The sequence below is a fragment of the Grampus griseus genome (assembly GCF_964374135.1).
Source record: "Grampus griseus genome assembly, chromosome: 12".
In the NCBI taxonomy this organism is placed as follows: Eukaryota; Metazoa; Chordata; class Mammalia; order Artiodactyla; family Delphinidae; genus Grampus; species Grampus griseus.
Genome location: NC_139006.1, coordinates 21,659,994 through 21,679,777, shown reverse-complemented (window position 1 = coordinate 21,679,777; position 19,784 = coordinate 21,659,994). Strand labels below are relative to the sequence as shown.

The window sequence follows — 19,784 nt, the reverse complement described above, 5'->3', positions numbered from 1 at the left end:
GCATGCAGACTTAGTTGCCCCGCGGCTTGTGGGATCTTAGTTCCCCGACCAGGGATCGAACCTGTGTCCCCTGCATTGGTGGGTGGATTCTTAACCACTGGACCACCAGGGAAGTTCCCAGACTAATTCTTGATAATATTATCTATATTTCATGTAGATAAAATGCATTTATGTATTTAAGTGTAGACCAAAGAGACCCTAAGGCAGCTTTGCATGGTTGCCAAACAGAATTCCTTGAAGGACACACTAACAAGACTTTTATTTGTGAACGTCATGCCATTGGAAGGAAGATGTGGTTCTACAGCAGAGGGTGGCAAACCCATGTCAAATCTAGCTTACTGCCTGCTTAGTAAATAACGTGCTACAAGGGCAGAGTTTATTTGCAACAGAGGCGGTATGGCCCACAAAGCCTAAAATATTTACTACTGGCCCTTTGCAGAAAAACTCCCCTCCCCTCGAGGGCCTCGAGTTGGCCTTATTTCCACCTCCTTATGCACAGGCCTAGATGAGGAACATGGTATATCAAGTATCCCATGAAGAACCGATCACTCAAACCCTGGCTGGGCTGTGCTTCTGCTGACATGACAAGCTTTGCAGTCCACTAATGCTTGAGCCACAGGTTTAACTAATATGGTCAAAGCGGGCTTCCCTGGTGGCGCAGTGGTTAACAATCTGCCTGCCAATGCAAGGGACACGGGTTCAAGCCCTGGCCTGGGAAGATATCGCATGCCGCGGAGCAACTAAGCCTGTGTGCCACAACTACTGAGCCTGAGCTCTAGAGCCCGTAAGCCACAACTACTGAGCCAGCGTGCCTAGAGCCCGTGCTCAGCAACAAGAGAAGCCATGACAAAGAGAAGCCCGCGCACCGCCAACGAAGAGTAGACCCTGCTCACTGCAACTAGAGAAAAGCCCACGCACAGCAACGAAGACCCAACATAGCCAAAAAAAAAAGAAAGAAAGAAAAGAAAGATGGTCAAAGCGGTTGAAACACCTCTACTCTGAATCAGCAGAGTCCAGAAAAGAAATAGATAAGAACTTTATTTTTAAAACTTTAAAATTAGCAACGATTAGAGGGGAATCTTCTTTAACTTAATCTTTTCTTCAATGTTTGAAAAGTATCTCATCTTTGTTAAAAGTTCCTTGGCTTTTTCAAAATCATCTGAAATAAAGAGAGACATTAATGCGAGGCTTCATTTCAAGCAAGAATAAAATCACTCTATTATCCAAGGCAGCTGGATCAAAGCTGAGCCCTGGGCTCTGGAAGGCTGATCAATTACTCAGTAGATTTGAGAAAGAGAAAACATCTGGATTGTTCAGGGGATAAAGGGCTTAACCAAAGGGAGCAAAAGCATGCTTCTTCACAGGATTCAGACTTTAAATGAGAAGCTGCTCTTCTTCTTCAGGGCAATACCCAATAACTAAGTTGTGTTTTAAGAGTTTTCCCCTATCATACACAGTGGTCTAACCCTGACGAGGATGTGGAAGCACCTGGTGCTTCCTCTGTGCCAGGTGCTGTGATACAGAGCTGCCCCCAGGAGGCTGGCAGGTTCTGGAAAGATGCCCTTAGACCCGTGGTTCTTGATTGTGGGTGATTTCTCGCCTGTGGGGATGTTTGGCAATGTCTGGAGACGTTTTTGGTTGTCACCCTGGGGAGGTGGCACTGACATCTAGTGGGCAGAGGCCAGAGGTGCTGCCAAACAGCCTACAGTGTACAGGACAGCCCCCCATGACAAAGAATTATCTGGCCCAAAATGTTGGTAGTACCAAGGTTGAGAAACCCTTAGATTTATGTGTAATAACATAATACACCGTTATATTCATATATGGTTAAAACTACCAAGAAAAGCAAGGGAATGGTTAGTACAAAAATTCAGGAGAATAGTTGCTACCAGGGAAGGGGAATACAATTACAAAGGGCCTACCAGGGGCTTGAAGGCAGTGGTCGTTTTTTTTTTGTTTGTTTTTTGGCTGTATGTGGGCCTCTCACTATCGTGGCCTCTCCTGTTGCGGAGCACAGGCACCGGACGCGCAGGCTCAGCGGCCATGGCTAACGGGCCCAGCCGCTGCACAGCATGTGGGATCTTCCCGGACCGGGGCACGAACCCGTGTCCCCTGCAACGGCAGGCAGACTCTCAACCACTGCGCCACCAGGGAAGCCCCAGCTCCTCGTTTTGAGTGGGGATTGACTCCCGGGCTGGACATTTTCTTTTTCCTGGCTCCTTGAGAGGCCTCTATGTTCTATTTGACCCTGCTCCTCCCATGGGAACTTGTCAGTCCTCCTCCTTCTTGAACTTCTACTGACTGCGTGTCACCATGGTGCTTGATCTACCTCTTTTCTTGCTGCTGTCACTTTATAGGCAGATCTTGTTTTATCACGCTTTGCAGATACTGCGTTTTTTACAAATTGAAGGTTTGTGGCAACCCTGCGTTGAGCAAGTCTATGTATAACATTTCCCCAACAGCATTTGCTCACTTCGTGTCCCTGTGTCAGACTTTGGTAATTCTCCCAATTTTTCAAACTTTCATTATTATTATATTTGTTCTGGTGATCTGTCATCAGTGATCTTTGATGTTGCTATGGTTAAAAGATTATGACTCACTGAGGGCTCAGAGCATGGTTAGCAATTTTTAGCAATAAAGTATTTTTTAATTAATTGGTTTTATTAGACATAATGCTACTGCACACTTAATAGACTACAATTAGTGTAAACAAACTTTGACATGCAGGGAAAAAAAAAATTCATGTGACTTGTTTTATTGCAATATTTACTTTCTTGTGGTGGTCTGGAACCAAACCCGCAGTACCTCTGTGGTCTACCTGTACATAGGAAAAATTGGAATTTCTCTGGCTTCTTTGAGAGACTTAAGATTCCCCACACTGGCTCCTTTAAGACCTCTCGCCTCCTCCTCCCTCCTCTCACCACCTTCCATATTCCCTTCTCTCGCATCCTTTGATATGCCCCCCTCAAGCCCCTACCTCCTCAGTCCCTCTGTCCATCCTACCAGACCTTTCCCTTCCCACTCCCGCCCCCCAACTCCCTACAAGCACTGGACTTTTGGGCCTCCTGTCCCCATCAGGGGCTTGCAAGGGACTCAGGTACCTCCAAAAGCAACCACCTGAAGCTGAAAAGAAAAAAAAAAGCTAACTGGAAACAGATATTTAGTCCACAGACTCCACTAAGATTATATATCAGGGCAAAAAAACCCCACCCCAAAACAAAAAAACAAACAACCAAACCAAAAAAACCTTTAAAAAACCTCTACAACTCACGTTGAGCAGGCAACTTTTAAAACTTGCTCCATCTGCCAGAAACTCAATTCAGATAAATATATAAAATAGAGCAAAAATGAGAACTACCCATATAAACTAGAGAGTTTAAATTTTTTTCTTTAATTTCCCAGTTTTACTGAGATATCATTGACATAAAGTCATATTAGTTTTAGGTGTATAACATGATTTGATATATGTACATATTGCAAAATGATTACCACAAAAAGTTTAGTTAACATCCATCACCTCACATAAAGTGAATTTTATATTATCTTATTTGTGCCTGACTCATGGCAGAATTTTTTAATGAAACCTGTAAGATCTATTTGCATCTGTCTGTATATTTATATATCTATACATATACATAAACATATATTTCCCTACCTTCAGATGGTATTATGAAATTAATTTATAAAATCCTCTGAAGGAACTGTATCCTAATTTGCTTAGAGAGAAATGAGTACTTACATAAATTAAATCTTCCTAAAACTTCCAGAAATATAAGAACCAACTCAAATGTTTTCAATTCCATGTAATTTGGGTAAATCTTTGGTAAATAAAACTAGTGTGATGTTCTTGGTTTAATAAAATGGATATGTCTTCAGAGTTGTTAACATTAAATATAACGCAAGCATACTTTTTTTTTTTTTTGCGGTACGCGGGCCTCTCACTGCTGTGGCCTCTCCCGTTGCGGAGCACAGGCTCCGAACGTGCAGGCTCAGCGGCCATGGCTCACGGGCCTAGCTGCTCTGCAGCGTGTGGGATCTTCCTGGACCGGGGCACAAACCCGTGTCCCCTGCATCGACAGGCGGACTCTCAACCACTGCACTACCAGGGAAGCCCAATAAAGTCTTCTTGATTTTGAACTGACTTTGAAGTTTCTGAGAGGTCCCCTGGAAAACCTCAAAGGATTTGTTCTCTCACCTTGTAAAAAGAGAAATGTTAAACTGAGTAGGTTTGTTTGATATATTAAATTACAATGGAAGCAGTGTCAAAGAAAAGATACTTAACCTTCCCTAGGTTATTTTTATATGGGTTAAATGTTATTATTTCAGAAATTGTACAAAGTTCTTAGAATTTGTCAATGCCCTCATTATCCATGATATATCCTGGTAAGATGTTATCGCCCAGGGCTTCCCTGGTGGCGCAGTGGTTGAGAGTCCGCCTGCTGATGCAGGGGACATGGGTTCGTGTCCCGGTCCGGGAAGATCCCACATGCCGCAGAGCGGCTGGGCCTGTGAGCCATGGCCGCCGAGCCTGCACATCTGGAGCCTGTGCTCCGCAACGGGAGAGGCCACAACAGTGAGAGGCCCGTGTACCGCAAAAAACAAAACAAAACAAAAAACTGGGCTTTTTCCTCTCTCTCTCTCTCTCTTTTTCTCTCTTACTCCTCTTCCTCTTTCTCTTTCTCTTTCTGTGCTATGTGAGGACACAACAAGAAAGTAACCATCTGCAAGCCAAGAAGAGAGCTCTCACCAGAGCCCAACCACGCTGGCACCTTGACCCCAGACTTCCAGCCTCTAGAACTGTAAGAAAATAAATTTCTTCTGTTTAAAAAAAAAAAAGATGTTATCGCCCAGTTATTATTTTAAAATGTGATATGTCACAGAAACAACTAGATTTCCTTTTCAGTTGTGTTACTTTTATAATAACCTCTCATCAGATCTTTAACTATGGCCATTTTAAGTCTTTTGCTATCCATGGATGGTTGTTACCTTACTCTGATGCTTTCCTAAAAGCTCTTACAACCAGCTATAAGCCAGAGTACTTGTGATCAATAAACAGGTACTGTACCAGGTACTCTGTGATACAGGCTTCTGATGGCATTGCTTACATTACTGAGTTCAAATCAGTCGACCAAGTCAGAATTTCCAAAATGCTAATGAAAAAGCTGATGGGTTCATGAAACTGCTAACCCAAGATCAAGCAGAACAAAATTAACTACATAGGATTGAGTAAACTGATAAGTTGATTATAATTTTTTATTCGAACTATTGCTGGCTTTTAAATGTTCTATTTTCTAATATGAGGAAATCCCCTTTCCTTTTCTCTTAAGCTATCTATGACTCATTAACAATCTAGTAAATTATACACTTTTGTAAACAAAATTAAAACATCTCCTTCTCCCTGCCTGATCCCTCAAAAAGTTAGAAACTATTGTTGAGTATTCTTGTTTTCACGGCAATATAGTTATTTGCATAGCTTCAGTAAGAATCTGTCCTCTTTGTGATAGGACATAATTAAAAATAAGGCTTTGACGGGAATGTCATATTTGAAAATGATGCATAAAGTCATCAATTTTAAGGAAATAAGGTTGATTTTATAGAGATAATGCTTTCAAAGCCCTATTGCAAAAACTGGCCTGGTATCTGGTTTACAGGGTTCCCAGCCTTACAGGTGATTAAGGGCACTCGGCAGGCCCATGAATCTTAGAATATTTGGGGGACGTTGGGAAGACAGGAATTCACCTTAAACTATAGGTAATGCAGGTGAAGAATTCTGATGGAGAAATCTTGGCTTGACTTCCTAGCAGAGAGGTTTTTCAAGTCTAATCTGAGATTCCAGGCAGATTCTAATCTGAGATACAGGCAAACCTCAGAGATACTGGGGGCTGGGTTCCAGACCACTGCAACAAAGTGAATGTTGAAATAAAGCAAGTCACACAAATTTTTTGGTTTCCCAGTGCATGTAAGTATTGATACTGTACTATAGTCTATTAAGTGCACAATAGCATTATGTCTAAAGAAACAATGTACATACCTTAATTAAAAATATTTTATTGCAGAAAAATGCTAACCATCATCTGACACCACAGGAGTGCTACAAACCTTCAATTCGTAAAAAATGCAGTATCTGCAAAGTGCAATAAAACCAGTTACGCCTGTAAAAAGTTCCATTAGGAAAACTTAAAAAGGCCTTTATGGTCAGTTACCATTCTTGCTGCACTTAATAAATAATCAGGCCAAATTTCATGAAACTAAATTTATTTTGTAAACAAGAACAATGTTACTTTATTTTTGATTAAAAAGAGGGGGTGATTGTGGAGAGAAATTTTATGTTTCAGTGGAAAAGAATAACACAACCTTGCGAGTGATCAGAATCCTGTCCTGTTCATTGTCTTTGAGGTTTTATTATCTACTTGTAAACTGAACTGGATCCTTACACATTTTGTCGGCCCTCAGCAAATCCTCAATTCTTCTAGTTTCTTTCAACATCTGGCTACAACTTTCCAAACCAATGTTTCCAATGTTCCTCCCTCCCTCCTGACTTACTGTCACTAAGAACTAAAACCTGACTGCCCAGATCCTCAGTGGGACTCAGGTTGTCTTATAGCTGCCCCTTTCCTCCAGGATCTGGTAAAGTCCTGCAAGCTGAAGCTGGAGGACTTGATAGAAACTTCAAAGAACTCATCACAACGAATCACGGGCAACCTTTGTGCCTGGAGCTGCTGGTACACGGGCCACTCAGAAAGCGCCCACCTTCCATACTGTGCTCTGGGGAATAACCATGACTGGGATGCTGATGTCTCTGCCATCACCACAAACATTCAAACTATAAGCCAGGAGATGCGTCAGACTGCCTCTGCTGTCCTCATGCCACCACCTAAAGACGCTTAAGCGGTCAGTGTCTTCTCAGGTGGCTGTCCTCTGGACTCAGAAACTGGGGTTATAGTCGGCTCCAGACATTGACCTTTGTTTTCCTTTTCGTTTCCATAGAGATGCTCCTCATTAAATGCACATTTGCTCATGTCATCCCCCAAATATCCTCTACTATCAGGCCTCAACAGATGGCTCAGCTAGTCCTTCATAAACAAAAGACTGAGTGAGAAATGGACTTATGTCGCTCAGAGGAAAGAAGGTCTCTTCTGTCTCTTTCTTGCTGTTTGTTCCAGTCAACACCTGATGATAGGGCCCCTGTCTCCAGGCTCTGTGGGAGGGTGGGAGCCTAACTTCCATAAGGGCCAATTAACAAACCCAGATGGGTTTCATAGGACCAACTCCTTCTTCCCGCTTTTTGTAATATTTCACTTCCCCAATTCTACTGAGCCCCTGTGCACCCCTGCCCTACTCCCTCATTCTCCCTTTAAAATGCCCAGTTATCTCTGTACAAATCGAAATTGAGTTCAGTTCACGCTGGACTCTTTTCCCTATCACTATAGTTATTACTGATTCAAATCTGTCCTTACCACGTTAACTAGTATCTGGCTTTGTTTATCTGTGACAGTGCATCTCTCTGAGTTCCTGCTGTCAATTCTTTAGGTGTGCACCCAGAAGTGGAATTGCTGGATTGCACCGTAATTCTATTTTTAATTTTTTGAGGAACTGCCATACTGTTTTCCACAGTGGGTGCACTATTTTACATTCCCACCAGCAGTACACCAAGGTCCCAACTTCTCCACATCCTTGCCCACATTTGCTATTTTCTCTTTTTTTTTTAATAGCATCCATCTTTATAGGTGTGAGGTGGTATCTCACTGTGGTTTTGATTTTCATTTCCCTAATGATTAGTGATGTTGAGCACCTTTTTTCTATTTCTTAATCTGGGTGGTGGGGACATGGGTGTTTCTTCTGTTGTTATTCTTCCATTGTACTTATGTACTATTCATTCTTTAAGAAATTGTATTTTATAATTAAAAAAATAAAAGCCCACAAAGGTATAACAGGAACTTGGTGGAACATAATCTGACCATCTTAACCAGTAGGCTGGGGACATGGATTTCAGGCAGATACGTTGGGCCAGCTTCCTGTCTTTTCTGCTATTAATCTATATTCCTACCCATCTTTTTAGAGACACCCCTCCCTCCCCGCCACCTTCTGCCTGCTTCTCAGAATAAACTCCTACAGTCCCTACAAAGTAGGCAGTACACTGTGCAAGCTTATCTCCTTGGCCCTCAGTGATCGGACTGGAGTGGACATCTGACTCAAACTGGGGCAATCAAATCCCCCCTCCCAGGAATCTAGATTGGATCTAGAAGACTCTAGTCAGATGGTAAAAGGCCTTGTTCTTATGAGGTAATAGACCAAGGGGGACTGAGGAGTCATCCAGGGCCAGTTTGGAGCACTGTACACCAATAAGGAAGCAGACGGAACTGGTGTATAGCGGTGGGGAGAAGGATGGAGTGGTCAGCTAGGCCACCAAGTTCAGGACCACAGTCTTGGTTCCAGACTGCTTTCTGGTTCCCAGGTCTTGTTCTAGAAAAGCTCTTATCACACAATACTATACTCATCTCAGGGACTTTGGATTCTGAGAGATAGACCTGATTCCTTAGAGTAACCTCCTTTTATCTGGGCTATTATGAGTTGCGTTCTCCTTTCTGTAGTCAAACGATCCCTAAGCCAAAGGGCTATTAAGCTCTTATTTAAGGAGTGGCACAAGTCAGGATGGAGAGGAAGGCTGTTCTTGCTTAAAAATAGCTAGAAATAGATCTAGTCTCTTTAGCCTGAGAGCCAGGAGCAGTGGGGACAAGGATGAACACGCCCTATTTGCAATCTGGGCACTGCTCGGCCATGGGATTCTCCTCCTGGGCTTTGCAGAAGAAAGGGGTGTGCGGGCTTTGCCAAATGTTGACTGTGCAGCCTTGCCCTCAGAACCTGCCTGTGTTGTCTTCAGCCCACATCCCTCACCTTATCTTCTCCTACTTGCTAAAGGGGAATGGGAGCACTTTCTCTCATCTAATCTTCAATGGGCGTATCACTGGTTTGGGCACACCCCTTGTTTCTCTAGCAAGACTGTGAATCCTTGAAGGCAGAAATGTAGACTCATCTATATTTTATAGCTCCCATGTACCTGTCATAGGATGGGCATATAATAGCTACTTAATGAATGGATGGTTATACCTCAGTGCTTACAATTTCTTTCCATATTTAAGAAAGTCAAGAAATGAAGGAAGTACCTTTTTCAAAAGCTCTGCTCACATTGTCAGTCAATTCTTTCTGTTTAGCTGAAAAAGAAAAACATTATCTTAATTTTTCTACTTAAATAGACTCATAATATGAAGACAACGCTTTGTCATCTTGTTGTTGTGAACACAACAGAGCAGGGAGTTTGGATTCAAGGGTAAGGCCTCATAACCTGTCTCTACAGTTCCACGATGGCAGCTCCTGTTTAGTGCAGCTCTGGCTGATCTTAGTTACACTGTTTTTCTATCCACGAAAGGTCTGAGGGGCAATCACCAAAGCTCATAAAATGGCTATAGAAGCATTAAAAAAAAAAAAAAAAAAGACAAAGAAGTGCCTTAGATTATCTCCACAAGGCACTCTGAGTCTTCCAGATTTCAGCTAGGAGAAAATTAACAAGCGGGACTTGCCTATCAGCAGGGCATTAGAGTGTGTCAGGCAACTACTAGCAAATTATACAGCCTCTCAGGAAAATGAAACATTTCGATCATATTGTACCTTAAGTGAGAAGATGCCAGATGAAGTAAAGGACAGCTACCTCACATTTTTATTGTCTCCTCATTGGAAAATTGTATGATAAGTGCCTTTTTCAGATACAAACAGTATCAATCATTTATATGGTGCCTGCTTTCAAAGCACTTTCAAATACATTATATCCCCATGGTAAGCAATGACAGGTACTGGGAGAACATATATGGTCACATGGTTGGTGAGTGGAGGAGCTAAGAGCAGACCCCAAGTCAACTGACTTCTGGTCCAGTGGTTGCAAACTCGCTTCTCAGGTAGCAACGTGGTGTTGACAAAAGAACACTGGATTAGGAGTCTGGAGGCTCTGAAGTCCTGACCCCAAAACTATCTAGCTCATGCGCTTGAACGTTCACATTACCTGGGCCTTAGCAGGTAAAAGGAAATTTAGGAATTACTCTAAATGAAGGTCAGTGACCTGCTCAAAATGAGATGTTAACTATAGAGCTAGAAATAACCCCCACCATTTATTGGGAACTTACCACGGGCCAGACACTGTGTCAAGTGTTTTACATGCTTTAACTTAATTGTTGCAACAACCAGTACTAATATTATCTCCATTTTACAGATGAGGAAACTGAAGCTCAGAGGAGTGAAGTCACTTCACTGAAGGTCACACAAAAAGTCAGTGGCAGTGTTGGGACTGAACCCAAGTCCACCTCACCCAGAGCTTCATGAACCTCTGCCTTCCAAAGCCGTGCAGCTGGGCCTTCTGACTAAAAATCCCGAGTTTCTCTTTCCCCAACACCACCCAGCCCTAATGTTGCTGGTACAACCCTAGCTGACAGCTCCCCCACCACAACTTCTATTTTACTACTTTTAACTTCTTTGTTTGTTATTTATTCACTCACTTGACAAATATTTCCTGAGTCCCTATTATACTCCAAGTACTACTGCATGTGCTAAGGATGTGAGGGAAGCAAAAAGAAGACACAAAATCTGCCTCTGTAGAACTTCTGGTCTAGTAGAGGAGGCTGATATTGGTCCAGTAATCTCACATAGACCAGTGATTAATCCTACAAAGGAGGGGTACCCACGACCAAAAGGTATAGACAGAGAGGTCGTCTGCAGATTCTCTGAGGAAGTGAGGATTGCCCCCAGATCTGAAGGAGGAAGAGTTAAATAGATGGGGTAGAGGAGAAGAGGGTTTCGGGCAGAAGCAACAGCATGTGCAAATGCCCTGGGTAGGGAGGTACAAGGTACAGATGAAGAACTAGAAGCAATCTGTGTGGCTGGAGTGGAAGGAGCAAATGGGAGGAAGCAGAGGCCAAGCCATGCAGGTTTCTTTAACCTGAGGCAGGGGGCGGGGAGCCACTTAAAGTTTTTAAGCAAGGCCAAGGGTGATATGATTAGATTTGGGTTTCAAAAAGATCACACAAGTGACAGGGTAGGAATATATCAGATTGAAGGTAGAGACGGACCAGTGTGGAGTTACTCCAGTTGTCTGGGTGAGAGAGAATGGTAGCTTGGGACAGGGTGGTGGCAGTGAAAATGTATAGATGGATCTGAGACACATTTAGAAGGTCAGCTTTTCAAGACTCGGTGATGGACTGTCTATGGGGGTAAGGGAGAATAAGTTGTGAAGGACACCTCCTCGGTGTTTTGGACTTGTACAACCGCAGAGCGTCATTCACTTAGAAAGCGAACATCAGCAGAGGAGCAGAAGAGAGATGCTCATGACTTCCATTTGGGACACACTGAGTTGGAATATATAAACTCCAAGAAGGCCCAGGCCATGTCTTTCTTGTTCACTGCTGTATCCGCGGTGTCCTGCACAGTGCCTGATACAGTAGGCATGCCATAACATTTGTGAAAGTTCATATCTGCATAATTTGAATGAGAAACCTGGAGCCTTTTCTATATGGCATGGTTAATTTTATGTGCCAGCTTGTTTAGGCTGTGGTGCCCAATTGTTTGATCAAACACTAGTCTAGATGTTGCTGTGAAGGTATTCTGTAGATGTGATTAACATTTACCGTCAGTTGACTTTAAGGAGATTATCTTCCATAACATAGGTGGGCCTCATCCAATCAGTTGAAGGTAGTAAGCAAAAACTGAGGTTTCCCAAGGAAGGAATTCTGCCTCATGACTAACATAGAAGTCCTGCCTGAGCTTCCAGCCTGCTAGTCTATCTACATATTTTGAACTTGCTAGCTCTCATAATCACATGAGCCATTCCTTAAAATAAATTTCTCTCTCTCCACATACACATACACTACTGATTCTGTTTCTCTGGAGAACCCTGACTGATACACTATGGAATAAAGTGGAAAGTAAAGCAATATGGGATCATAAGATCAAGGTTTCAAACTTTGCTCTGCTATATCTGCTGTGTGACCTTGGGCATTCCCATGAACTTCTGAGGCCTATTTTTCTTGTCAGAGATATCCAAAGGATGTCATGGGTGGGAAGGAGCACAGCAATCTGCAAAATACTATTACATTCTTGGTTTAAGTCCGCCTTCCAGAGAATTAGGAATTTTGCAAGCCTAACCTCTAAACAAAATGGGTTTCAGCGTAATCAAGAAAAAAAAAATTCCCTGAATCATTATGAAGGCCAATATGTAGTCTTTATATCCATTTTTCACTTAACCCCTACATGTACTCAAAATAGCAATAAAATGCAGTCGGTGGTATTTTATCTTTTACCTCTGACAATAGATTCCATCTCTTTCATGGCAGTTTCACCTTGAGCTTCTGCAAGTTTTTCATTGATTTCCATTATTTCCATGAGGAATTGACCGTCCATTTCATAATCTGTCCCTTCGGGAATCTCTACTCCACAGAGCTTTAGCTATTGGGGCATAAAGCAGGGAAAATAAGTTTAATTCAAGAAACTATGGCCAGAGTCATAAATCCTCCTCACCATAAATCCTCCTCACCATTCAGAACAGAATGCCACTCACAGGGAAAACTTGAACTGTCTCAATAGTGAAAGTGTGAGGGTAGGGTACTGGAAAGTTAGACTGAGATAGGAGTGCTGGGATGGGATCACTCCCTGCTACCTGGCACTATGTGACCTTGGGGGAGTCATTCTTCCACTTGGGAAAAAAGTGGAAGGAGGTTGAATTAGATATTTGTAAAAATTCTATTAAATCCTAAAATTCTAAGGTGCTCACTTCTCCCCCACAAAAAAACAAAAATTACCCTTCCCTAAAAGCCAGCACTATCTAATCCTCGAAATTTATACAAAATGGTAAAAAAAAAAAAAAAAAAAAAAGGCAATTGGGCAAGTAAGATTTACAGACATACTCAGAGAAAACTATACTCATGTAATAGTATCTTTGAGGTTAATTATCGTTGGGTCCCTAGATTAGCTCGGGTCTCAAGCACTCTTCTGTTGAACACAGGGGAGCAGCTGTCCTACAGAGCAATGGGACCAGGCTGTCATGATAGAAGGGTGGGAAAATCACCTTACAAGGTATAGTCCCCTGCTCAGGGGGGCCAGAAGAGTCTTATAGGCATCATTAACAAGGGTCGAATGCTTCTCTGAGAAATCCTTTTCAGTCTGTAAGTGGAAATGAAGATAGTCATATTACCATGCAAATAGGCCATCTTACATTCACAAACTGTTTCATAAAATACTGATGGGCAAGCACATAAGGAAGTGACCAAAGGAGAACCAGTATGGGATAAGCTGTTTTTATTTTCAGGTGATGGGTTCTAATTCTGCTGGGAAATCAGGTAAAAGCTCTGAGTGTAAGACAGGTCCAGCATCTGGATGGCTGGGGTCAGGCTACCTCAGGGCGAAGCTGGCTGTCCAGCTCTGTCCTTGATAACCATAAGGACACTGCCACCCACCCAGGGTACACACGTGTTTGGGTGTGATTATGGGTGGCCAATAGGCTACCTGAGACCTCTGGCTGAAGAAATCTGGGTGGATAAGACGCTGTAGTTGCTGGTACCTATGCTGGAGCTTTGCAGTGTCAACTCTGAAGGAGCGGTTGCTGGAAGGAAATCAGGAGATGAAATTCATGCATCAAATGTTTATAGATTTGTATAGTATGGGCCTGGTTCCTGTTCTCATGGGGGATGACGCAATAAACATATAGACAGAGCTATTTCAAAAAGTGGTAGGTACTGCAAAGGAAAACAGAATAGGATAAGAGAATGGTAGATGTGGTGGACAAAGAGATGACATTTGAGCTGAGACCTGAATGATGATGAGGAGTAACTGAAGATCACAGGAAAGAGTCATTCAGGCACAGGGAACATGCAAAGGCCTTGAAGTGGGAACAAGATTGGTATGATTGAACAACGTAAAGAGCAGTGTTACTGCAACCCTTCATAAATGCTCAGTGACTGGTGGGGCCAGAGCCCAGAGTTAAAGGGAAGAGGCATTCCTGAATCCCACTCTATTTTTCTAAGGCCCAGGTTCCTTCATCTCTACCTCTCACTTTATTTTAATCGAATCCTCTTCGCTTTCTATTCCCAGAGCGTGCCCTATCTCATTAGTTTAGCTTCGCCCCAACTTCACCACCTCTCCAAGCTCCTCAACCTTCGGAGGTAAACAGAAAAAACATCTATTTCTCAGACCTTCCAATTCTCACTTTTCCCTTAGACTCTGCCCATAGCATTAAGTTTTTCTTTGCTCTTACTCTCTCATTTTGGATAACACCTCATTATTTCTTTCTTAAAAGTCTCAACCCAACTTTAAACCTTCTGAACCTATTCCTCAAGACTCCATCCGCCAAGGGCCGCGCAAGCACCCTTCCCTCAGGCCCCACCTCTGAACTTCCTTCTCTCAGATCCCGCCCCCCAAGTCTCCCTCCATTGCAGGCTCCAAACCTCAATTTCGCCTAATCACACTCCTCGCCCCACCAGTCCGCGCTCCACTCTCGTCGTCATCCCACAAACCTTGGCCGCTCAGTCCGGCCCCTCGGTTTCCTCTCCCGACACATCCCACCCACCTTCTCCCAGGCCCCACCCCCGGCCCCTGTTCTCTAGGGCTCCGCCCACCCATGTAACTGGTCCCGCCTTCTCCTCCCTTCCTGACCAGCCCTCCATCTCGCACGCCCAGACGCATTTCCCGAAACCGCCTCCCTTACCAGTCCATGAGGCTGAAGTAGTCTCGCGTGGGGTCAGGTGGCTGCAGCGCGCGGCACTGAGGGCAGAAGAACCGGTCCCCCCGCAAGGGGCCCCCTAGGCCGCCGCAGTTCCAACACCGGGGGGAGTTGCTTCCCGCCAGTGACGCAGCACTGCAGTTTAGCGGTCTCCTCCCGAGCACCCCTGTCGGCCATAACCCCGACACCCGGAGCAAGGCCCTGGTTCTTCCGCACCACATCTGGCTGGCGGCCGGCCTCCCCGCGGTCACCTGTTGGGGAGAGAAAGTGGTCGACCAGACTGGTGCTGCTGATTGGCCGGGAAGCTGAGGGGGCGGGACTACCCGGGGGAAACCTGGATTTTGAGTCCCGCTCTGCGTTTTAAACTACAACTCCCAGAAAGCATTGAGGCTATGTGAGCCGCCACATCCGCTGTTTGTCATTGGTCCGGCGGGGGCGGAGGGGTGTTTTGATTGGCTGAGGGTGGAGTTTGTATCAGCGGGTTTAGCGCCACTCCGCTGGCTACGGCTGCTCAGAGTGTGCGGTGCTAGGTGGGCTCGCGGTGAGTCGTAGTGGGAACTTCTCTTGGGTACTGAGGGGTTCGAATCCTGTCCTCAGGGTCTTTTTGCGAGCTGAATTTCCTAAGCTTCCGTTTTGTACTGTGTTTGAGCTTGGGAAGGGGCAGAGGAATGCGTGGACGACTCTCTTCCTTCTTTGTAGATAAATTTCGAGGTGAAGGTCACTTCCCTTGTAACTTTAAAGCTGAAACTGGCCCAGACGTAAAGGATAAGAAAGAACAAAGTTGTCCCCTTCAAAATGAGAGCGAAGTTGCTCTGTAGAGAGTTTTATAGGTGTTAGTAATTATTTCCATATTTAGGTTCAATCTGGAAAATGCTTACTAAGAACCCATTCTTAGTTGCAAGGCGCTGCAGGAACTGGAAACACACCGACTTCTGTAGGAAGATGCTCTGCGAGTGTCCCTAAGGAAGTGTGGGGGATGGGGTGGCGAGGGTAGGGTAGGAGGGCACCAGTCTTCCTTGGGACTCAGTTTCTCTATTGGAAAAAAACAACTGTGTTGCACTTGTAAGGCCTTTTCCTGCTTTAAGATTCTTTGGGCCTGGAATTCCCAATTATCAAGCATTACCGAGGGGTGGGGGGAGGAACGTTGATGCATCATCTCATTTGATTCGCAAGCTCTATCTACTTTTCTGGGTTCAGAGAGGTTGCGATCTACGTAAAGGTCGTGCAAAGAGTTGACTTAGACATCTGACTCGACTCCAGATCTGTTTGCTTATAACCTCTCCACTATGCTTTTTCCTCATGGCAGAGGCCAATGTAGTCCTGGCCTGGTGGACCCTTCTTATCATGAACGATGATAGCAGCTACCTTTTGACACACTGTCTTTTGCCAGTTTTCAGGGCAGAGAAGTCTTGCTCAAGAAGCTGCAGGAGGACACAGCTCGGCTGAGGTGGTATTAGAGCAGCAGGTCCTGAAGTGGCGGACCTAGCTCTGGCAACACCTACCTCCCTGGTGTGCTTTCAGGAAAACTCATCAGGACCTTTGCATCTGGAAAGCTGTGTAAATGCAATAATCAGTGTGAGTCATGTTTACTATATTATCCTTGAGGGGTAGCCTGAGTGTGGGATTCAGGAGAGAAAGCACTTTTTTTTTTTTTTTTTAATCAGATTAGGGATTTAAAGTTAGGGATAGAAAGTTACTTTGACTTTACTGTAGGTTCTGTTATTGGAGTTTAACTGTCTATCAAATTAATTATAAAGCTGGGGTGGGAACCTCTGGTATGGTCTTCTGTGTCTCATCTTGGTTTTCTTCAGGCTTCTGTTGGGCTGGGAGGCCATTTAGGATGCTGAAAAGGTGAGCCCCATAGTTAATTAGCATCACAAAGGGCTAGGTGGAGTTGTTTAGAGCAGTCTTTGTGTTTCGCCTCTTTAAGTGGCCCAGCTCTTAGTTTGGAGTCAAAGGAATCTAGAATGAACTTGGGTCCTACCCTCCAGGAGCTGGTTTGGGGAAGAGGGGGCAACAGTGACATTTTATGTATAAAATAGCCACCCCTGGGGTGATGCAGCGAATTTCTGTAGAGTTTCTCTTAGTCTATGCCAAACCACCTGACTCTTCCCTTTCTTTCTTTTTCAAAAATACATATGAAGTTTAAGTGTAGTGTTGATTGTATTAACGAATACATTTTAGGTTCCATTTTTAATTTTAAAAAATTGGATGAGTGTAAGCTGTTATGAGTCTCTCGCCCTCCCCAATTCAGTTTCATTGCTTTTTACTTGTTTACAGCCTTCAAATAATTTGTTTCTGTCCTCTGTGGTTGTGGCTGTCACACAAAAACTTATCAGGTGAAAATGATGTGATGAAAAGCTCAGCCCAGAAGAATGATAGGTCTAAACTCTTAGAATTTTAATTTTTTTTTTTTGCGGTACGTGGGCCTCTCACTGTTGTGGCCTCTCCCGCCGCGGAGCACAGGCTCCGGACGCGCAGGCTCAGCGGCCATGGCTCACGGGCCCAGCTGCTTCGCGGCATGTGGGATCCTCGCGGACCGGGGCACGAACCTGTGTCCCCTGCATCGGCAGGCGGACTCCTAACCACTGCGCCACCAGGGAAGCCCTAGAATTTTAATTTTTGCAGAGCATGCGTATCCTGGATCTTTTTTTTTTTTGGCTGTTGTAATATACCCATCCTTTACTCTTGACCTTTACGATGTCTTGTTCCTTGAAATTCACCTTACTGTTGGACACTTATTTTTGAGGTGGTGATGTCTCGGGAGACGGATGTGGAGTGTCATCAGCCCCATGGCAGTGCCTCCTCACAGTCCCAAGGTGGCTTCTCGCAGTCCCACGGTCCCTCCTCACAGCCACATGGCTCCTCTTCACAGTCCCAGGGCACGTCCAGCTCCTCCACCAGCACGGTGCCCACGTCCAGCCAGTCCTCTCACTCCAGCTCGGGTACGCTGAGCTCCTTAGACACAGTGTCTACGCAGGAACTCTATTCTATTCCCGAGGACCAAGAACCCGAGGAGCCTGTCCCTGCCCCTTGGGCTCGATTATGGGCCCTTCAGGATGGATTCTCTAATCTCGGTAAGACCCTTTGTAATATTTTGTTCAGAAAAACAGTTTTAGAAAGTTGTTGCAACAGACAGCTCAAGACACTCCTGGAATGATTCTGGAGTTTGAAGGTGATGAAAGATGGAACCAAGGAAGCAGTTTTGGGTTGTGCACGGGCTCTTACTTGCTGTAGAGCCCCTTCATTTGTACTTTCGACAAACATTAATTGGGCGTCTGCCATGTGTTGTCCATCTGAAGAGGGTTGTGGATCTTTTCCCTAGAAAAACGCTGATTCATGCAAGCTTGCAAACATTTGTCATCTAATCACAGAAACTTCACCACTTAACTCCTGCTGGTGGTGCAGCAGTTTCAGAGAATCAGTTTTACAGTTTCAGAATGGGGAAGGTTATTTGTTGACTCCCTGTTACTTATTTTTATCTCAAAATAGCCAACCTTGCTGTTTAAATATACTCATCCTCTCTGACACCTGGTTCCAACAGTAAGGCTTTGCTCTCGGTATGTTTTAAGTAGCATTTTTCCTCTGTTTTGAATTAAAATGACCTCTTTATTACAAAAAAAAAAAAAAGAACTTGACATTAATGGAATAGAAAATAATAATGTAAAGAAATGAATGGCTAATGTACCATTTTGTATCTTGTCACTCACCCTTCCCTTTTATGTCACGTGCAACTTTGATGACTTGGAAAAAACAGTAAAAAATGGAGAAATAATATAGCAATATTCATACATACAACTTTAAATTTAGAAGTAAGCATTTGAAGCTAATTTTTACTCATTTAAGCTATATATTTAAGCTAGGCTTAGGGCTGATGTATGGTGAGTGGGACACAGAAATGGTGAGTTAGGGTGAAGTTGGGTGTATCTCCTTTAAACTTAAGATTACATTCACAAAGAGCTTGTTAGGGAGACCAGCATAAAGTAATTGCTCAATAAAGAGAAGCTATAATATTTTATTGTTATTATTTGTTATTGATTCACACCTATCTTTTCTTCTAAATAATTTACAGTTTTAGCTCTTATCCCTTTTGAGTTGATTTTTGTACATGATATGAGGTATTGTCCAAATTCATCCTTTGGCATGGGAATGTACAGTTGTCCGAGCACTATTTCTTTCTTTTTTCTTTTTTATAAATTTATTTATTTTTGGCTGTGTTGGGTCTTTGTTGCTGCACGTGGGCTTTCTCTAGTTGTGGTGAGTGGTGGCTACTCCTCGTTGTGGTGCATGGGCTTCTCATCACGGTGGCTTCTCTTGTTGTGGAGCATGGGCTCTAGGCATGAGGGCTTCAGTAGTTGTAGCACGTGGGCTCTGGAGTGCGGGCTCAGTAGTTGTGGCTCGCAGGCTGTAGAGCGCAGGCTCAGTAGTTGTGGTGCACGGGCTTAGCTGCTCCGCGGCATATGGGATCTTCCCGGGCTATGGTTCGAACCCGTGTCCCCTGCATTGGCAGGTGGATTCTTAACCATTGCGCCACCAGGGAAGCCCCCCGAGCACTATTTCTTGAAGAGACTACTCTTTCCCCCTTGAATGGTCTTGACACCCTCATTAAAGATCATTTGACCATAAATGTGGGGTTTAATTCTGGATTTTCAGTTCTGTTCCATGGATCTATGTGTCTGTCCTTATGCTAGTACCACAAAATCTTGATTACTGTAGCTTTGTAGTAAATTTTGAAATCTAGAGTGAGTCCTGATTTGTTCTTTTTCAAGATTATTTTGACTACTATGGTTCTTTACTTTTCCATAGGAATTTTAAGATAAGCTTGTCACTTCCTGCAAAGAAGGCAGCTGGAATTAAATCTGTAGATCAATATGGGTAATATTCCCATCTTAACTGTATTAAGTCTTCCAATCTGTGAACATGGGGTAGCTTTCATTTATTTAGGTCTTCTTTAATTTCTTTCAACAGTGTTTTGTAGTTTTCAGGGTACAAGTCTTGCACTTTAAAAACTTTATTCCTTAGTATTTTT

The 19,784-nt window shown here is 43.8% G+C and overlaps 2 protein-coding genes across 7 annotated transcripts in view; one reads left to right on the top strand and one right to left on the bottom strand.

Annotated features, from left to right (window-relative positions):
* Positions 1–1,021: 1,021 nt before the first annotated feature.
* HSCB (HscB mitochondrial iron-sulfur cluster cochaperone) lies at positions 1,022–15,038 on the bottom strand. Of its 6 annotated transcripts, XM_082668408.1 has the most exons (6): positions 14,741–15,038; positions 13,543–13,639; positions 13,111–13,200; positions 12,342–12,486; positions 9,165–9,212; positions 1,022–1,159 (listed from the first exon to the last, which is right to left on the bottom strand). In XM_082668408.1, the coding sequence occupies exons 1-6, from the start codon at positions 14,974–14,976 to the stop codon at positions 1,068–1,070; spliced, it is 708 nt and encodes a 235-aa protein (XP_082524534.1). In that variant the 5' UTR covers positions 14,977–15,038; the 3' UTR covers positions 1,022–1,067. The 6 variants fall into 6 exon arrangements, with proteins under 6 accessions (XP_082524534.1, XP_082524535.1, XP_082524538.1 ...); XM_082668409.1 differs by lacking the exon at positions 13,111–13,200; XM_082668412.1 differs by lacking the exon at positions 13,543–13,639 and having other exon boundaries at positions 13,106–13,200; positions 14,741–14,858.
* A 1,131-nt stretch (positions 15,039–16,169) lies between these two features.
* CHEK2 (checkpoint kinase 2) overlaps positions 16,170–19,784 on the top strand; it is a gene marked incomplete at its 3' end in the record, with an annotated part of 41,690 nt that continues 38,075 nt past the window's right edge. The window contains exons 1-2 of the mRNA XM_082667928.1: positions 16,170–16,330; positions 17,505–17,832. Coding sequence (XP_082524054.1) covers positions 17,511–17,832 — 322 coding nt within the window. The 5' untranslated portion in view covers positions 16,170–16,330; positions 17,505–17,510. The remainder of the gene's footprint in view (positions 16,331–17,504; positions 17,833–19,784) is intronic.